The sequence below is a fragment of the Alosa pseudoharengus genome, unplaced genomic scaffold (assembly GCF_046254945.1).
Source record: "Alosa pseudoharengus isolate Yale_2024_CS ecotype anadromous, Long Island Sound unplaced genomic scaffold, YU_APseudo_1.1 YU_APseudo_1.1_scf_13, whole genome shotgun sequence".
In the NCBI taxonomy this organism is placed as follows: Eukaryota; Metazoa; Chordata; class Actinopteri; order Clupeiformes; family Clupeidae; genus Alosa; species Alosa pseudoharengus.
This window is the reverse complement of record NW_027468598.1, coordinates 35,031,646-35,037,459: the sequence shown is the minus strand read 5'-3', so window position 1 is coordinate 35,037,459 and position 5,814 is coordinate 35,031,646. Positions and strand designations below refer to the sequence as shown.

Below are 5,814 nucleotides of genomic sequence, written 5' to 3'. Positions count from 1 at the left end.
AAATGGAAACGCAGCCATACGGAAAATCACCAGGGGAAACACTGTATGATTGCAACTTCACTTCACTGACGAATGTTCTACATTAACATTCATTTACCCCAGCAAGCGCTCACAGTACAGTTAAGGGATGGGTCTGTTGTAAGTCTGACAGAATCAAAACTTTGATGTTGGCATTTTGCTCCAATACTTGACCAGTAGGAGCACAAGTGTGCAGGTCCCAAATCATTCAAGATATTACATGGCGGAAGTTTGCTCTTCAGGCCTTTCATCCAGAATATCTTATGGCGAGACATCGTTTCCACACTGAGGAGGAATAGTCATGTCAGGACACCTAGTGCCCACCTGTGTTCTTTGCATGCATATTATGATGGTTCTTTGTAGCCAGACAATGGCTCTCCTCAGATCACCTGGAATGCTTTCATTGTCATGGAAACCTATTCATGCAGTCTTTGTTATCCTAAGCAGTCATGTGTCTGTCTGATTGATGTGTGTGTGTGTGTGTGTGTCTGTGTGTGTGTGTGTGTGTGTGTGTGTGTGTGTGTGTGTGTGTGCGAGCAAGATCTTTTTGTATGTCACTTGGCAGACAAATCTCTGAATGGGGCATCGCATTGCACCTGAGTAAGAGATCAAAGTGGAATAACACGCGGTAAAGAAGACAGCTTCTAGCGGTTTGATCTCTGTGCCCTGCAGGCACTTCAAACCCTTCTGCAGGTCTGGTCCCTCCGCTTTCTACTGGAGCGCAACATCTCAGGGCAAACAACGCAGGCCTACTACATTTCACATCAGTAGAGGATGTGAGGATGTTCAGACTACTACAATTTCACACCAAATAACACATTTCTCATGAGAACCAGTTTTTAGATATAGTCTTTTATGGAAAACAACCAACTGGTAAACAATTAATCAATCAATTGATACAAAAAACAAACAGACAATAAAAAAGACAGGATACAATGGACTCAGTCATTAGAGTTTATGAGTTAGAATTTGGCTCAAAGAGGGTTATACACATTAAATGCCCGTGCCTCTAAAAATGAGACTAAAATATAAAATGGGTGTTTTAAAAACAAATTTCCACAATACATATATACCATAAAGAGAATACATACTGTAAAATGCAAATAGGTTTGGTAAGGGACATTGTAACCAGCCAAAGCTTACCACTGTATTACAAATAAATACAAAGTAAATAAGTACATAACTGCATATGAACACAAATACACATTTGAACCAACAGCCCTTTTACCAAGACAGACAGGCAATTAGCCATAAATAATTCAGTCTTTTAGTAATACATATGTTGTATTCCATTGAGACACATATCTCATTTTTTGTTTTATCAATGGTCAACAGAAGAGAATACAGCCAGTCAAAGACAATGTCTTTTCACTCTAGCCATGTTGCATTGAACTTCACATTCAGCTCATGCTGACCCTGCATGACATAGCATATCAGAATGACGGAATATTGTGCAAGAGAAGCAAGCCAAGCCTCTTGATGGAACTGGGTCAATATTTGCACTGCACAGCCAGACAATGAGTCCAATGAGAAATTCTAAAGCTATTCTCACTGTAGACCGAAGTACAGCTATCACATACAATATGGTGTGAAAGTTTTTTATCATATGTATTATGATATATTTAAGTGTTATATATGTATTACAACCTGTTATAACATATTATAACAGCTCAGGGGGTAGACATTGGTGTCAAAGGTAAAACAGAGACGACCATTAGTGTGAGGATAAAGTTCTGGTCATTTGCGTCCTTCTTAAGTGCCACTTAGTCATGGCCATGAAACTGGCAGATAAGTTCATCGTCTGAACATGCTGTGGCCATGTGCTGCCACTGACCAGGAAGAGGAAAGCTCATGTGGAAAACATCAGCAGAGTGTGTGTGTGCTCGTATGCAAAGGACCTGTGGCAGAGAGACCCTTTCATGCAAAGAACAATATGCAGTCACCCAGGGGCTCGTCGTTCCCTACACACGAGATGTCAATAACACACACACTGACTGACAGGAGACAAATACAGCTAGCAGGTAGCAGGACATATTAAAAACAATTTTTTAAAAGATTATACATGTTTTCATGAATACAGGGAACAGGTACAAAAGTGGTGGTGTGGTGTGATAGTCACAGAGATAGAGGATAGGCCTTATTTACCCATCTCTGCCATTCCATTAGAGATGCTTCCAGAATGTTCCTGAGTTTAAACACTGACTGAATGGTTGCTGTGGTGATCAAGGTTCCAAGTGGTTATTAATTGGTTGCAGGGTGGTGTGATGAGATCAGTTCATTAGGGTCATAGTGCTTTCATGTTGCCCTCCACAAAGGCCTGAGAAGAACTGCAGTGCCAGGCACACATGGATGGGCACGAACACGTAGGAGGTGTAGATCACCATGGCAACCATGGTGACGAGCACCGCGTTGAAGATGGACTTCTCCCACGGCTCCAGCACGTAGATGCCCGTGACCAGTAGGTACTGGTAGTAAAGCCAGCCCAGGTACTCCCGCATGTTCTTCACGTCCATCCCACTCCTGAGCCACAGGGGGCAGTCACACGCTGGACGGAATGGGGTGGGGTCGGGTGGGGGGTCAGACAAGGACAGGGGAGAGGGATGAAGGAGGAGGTGGTGGTGGTTGTGGCGGTGATGGTGGAGAGGTTGCTCTGGGAGTAATGGAGGCGTTATGGGCAAAGGCAACAAACACACACACATGGAAACACAGTGGACAAAACAAACAAACAAACAAACAAGCAGACATAGTGAACGAGAGACACAACACAAATAACAACAACACAAAAGACAAACAACACATAACTTATTGTAAAAAATAACTTATTGGTTGTTTGATATAAAAAGAAAATAAGTTCAGTAGCAGCTGTTTCAGTCTCGATATTCTCTGCTCTCATCGGCTCCCATGCGTTTAGCGCCACAGCTGATTGACAGGGAACTCTCAAGAGCATATATTTGTTTTACCATAAACAATGACGTGATTATGTGATGGTGATCCTTTCTTTATGGAAAGAAAAACACACATTGCAGTTGAGAGCGCAACAATATCTGAAAACGTATTTTCTCATAACACACCAATAAATCACAGCAATGTTACCAATGTACTGTTACAATGTTTACAAGTTGAGTTAAAAAGTGAAGCTTTTTAGTCTCTCAGTTCGGTGATATTAGCCCCCTACATACACACAGAGTTGGAATTGTGTTTATAAAGGACTGGATCTCAAGGGAAATCAAACTTGTAGCACAGCTGATCTGATTACTAGGTAATGCCCAAAATAGTGCTGTGCAATTAATTGAATTAATTGATTAATCGTGATTATGACTTCCAACGATTATGAAAACAACATAATCAAAATATAATGATTATTTTGCTACATCCAGTTTAAACAATGTTCTCTTGTTCTCTTGAGTTGTGGTGTGCATTATCTTTTTGCATGTATGTTTTTCTGTTTAATTTAAAAATGTAAAAAGTTTCAAAATCACTAAATAATTGTATTTAATAATCTTGATCTCAATATTGAACAAAATAATCATGATAATGATTTTTGCCGTAATCAAGCAGCCCTGGCCCAACGGGAGCAATCACACATCTTACATGGACAAACACACACACACACACACACACACACACACACACACACACACACACACACACGTGGATATGGGCTTCCCAAGAGACCACAGAGGGCAAAAAGTGCAAACCATATAGCACTGAACATACAAAAACACACACATTTTTCATACAATAACACACACCTTCTCTGTTTCTCTTTCGTTCTGTCTCTCACACTATTCACACACACACAACACATGCTAACACTCTCTCTTTCTTTCGTTTCTGTCGTTCACACACACAAACACAGTGCACAGCTGAGCAAATCTGAGCATCATTTAACAATCATTTTAAACATTCGAAGAAAGCTACAGGGGACAATCTAATAATTGTGTATCAAACAAACCCTTTTTGGTTCACCACCAAAACATAACAGGTCCACCAAAACATAACATCATATTTTCAGTTTATTTTCTTTGCAAGAAAACCTAACTGTACCATAGCAAATGTATGTGTATACAGTAAACTATCTTAGAGTGCAATGACTTTATGGGTCCAAAACATAAACAGATCATATCTTTCCAGCTTGTATTTTAGTCGTCCTTTTAGGGAGCATCTGCCACACTCAAATAAAAGTGGCAGCTAAAACTTAAGAAAAAAAACTTCTCCTTGATCTTAATGTGCTGAAGAATGCTTCACTCACTACCTCTGCAGATTTGGCACTTAATTTTCCATATTCATTTTCAGATTTGGCACTTATCCATATTCATTTTCGAATCTGAATGTGTTTACATACTGTATATTTACTTTATATGTGTGGTCTATTACATGGATTAGATATCCCGTTAGGCTATTTGTGGTGGCTAGCTTACACCAGAGGAGGCAAATGTGAATTCTCTTTGGCACGCAAAACAAATATGTGCAACGGTTGGGGATTACGAGAAAGATAGCGTTTCACAAACAGTGGCCTAAATATCCTGTATTGAACATGTTTTTTATTTGCGCTTCTTCTTACAAATATAACATGTTAGGCTATGTAGCCTATTACATATGATAGCCAATGTAGATGGGTTTATGATCTCTTAATCACATGGAGAAAAAAGTGTCCGTTTTCAAAAACCAACAAATGTTGTGTCCTGATGAGCTGCATCTTGATTGTGGTTAATCAAAAAAAGTTTAAAAAAAATAAAAAGTTGGACATTTCACGACATACGCTTTCCGCGTAATGACACCATGTAGACTCACCTAGACGGTCTTCGGCTGCTCGAGCCGCTGAGCGCTTTCGGAGACAGTGGATGAAGTTTGTGAGGGCGTCCGAGACAATGGTCTGCGACCCACTGTTCCGTTGTTTTGAGTAAACGAAAAGCTGTCCGACCAGTTCCCCAGTTGTCAGCTCGTGCAGCGTTTCTCCTCCCGCGCGATACACCACACCCACTACTCGTGTTTACACGCACCTGCATGTGTGTCGGATGATGGCTCATGCAGGTGCAATAGCAGTGGCGGAGCTACATTCAGGCTCACCGCTATTACCCCGAGCCAAGACAACTAGGCTAGCATTCATTTAAGGCATCGAAAAATAAATGATTAGCTTCCATTCGCTTCCTCCGTTCGCCTGCAACCCAGGATGGTCCATTCATCAAACAACTTTTCCTCTGTGTCGCGTCTTTAACCCAGAGCCACAGTACAGCGCATGACGTCAACTCCTCCTGTCCCACACCTCATCACGATGACAGACCTCGCTCTCCAAATCTCTACCTAGTGCAAATTATTTTCATAATGTAGTAATAGGTATATTTTTTAGATATTTGGTATATTTGTGTCCGGCCACAGTTATAATGTTTATTGCGCATCGGTATCGTTTCATCAAATTACACCAGCTACTTCTTTTTTTTTTACATCACAGAACAAGCTTGCATTGGTGTTTAATCTCAATATGGAAGCTATAGCTAAACAGATATTTCTTTAAGTCTAATAGGTCATTGAACTCCAACACGTAAATTTCGCCAAGAAAACACATGCATTTTTCATTTGCAGCCACACACGCCGTTCTATGGGTTGACGACGCGGTTTACATTATTTAAGGGGCGTCCTCTCCTTCAGCATGTGCATCGGTGCACCTTAACCATACTGCAATGATTGCGACACATAATTGTCCAATCAAAAGTTTAATACCAGAAGCGGGAATCATACATACACCAAGGCACCATTGCACAAGAACCACAAGGGAAGTCAATAAAACAAGCACGA

The 5,814-nt window shown here is 40.8% G+C and overlaps 1 protein-coding gene across 2 annotated transcripts; it reads right to left on the bottom strand.

Moving 5' to 3' along the window:
• Positions 1 to 961: 961 nt before the first annotated feature.
• sptssb (serine palmitoyltransferase, small subunit B) lies at positions 962 to 5,028 on the bottom strand. 2 transcript variants are annotated; one of them, XM_076282931.1, is made up of 2 exons: positions 4,813 to 5,015; positions 962 to 2,563 (listed from the first exon to the last, which is right to left on the bottom strand). In XM_076282931.1, exon 2 carries the CDS (start codon positions 2,529 to 2,531, stop codon positions 2,289 to 2,291), a length of 243 nt encoding a protein of 80 aa, XP_076139046.1. In that variant the 5' UTR covers positions 2,532 to 2,563; positions 4,813 to 5,015; the 3' UTR covers positions 962 to 2,288. The 2 variants fall into 2 exon arrangements, 1 of the variants encoding a protein (XP_076139046.1); XR_012986598.1 differs by having other exon boundaries at positions 2,476 to 2,668; positions 4,813 to 5,028.
• Between the last annotated feature and the right edge of the window lie 786 nt (positions 5,029 to 5,814).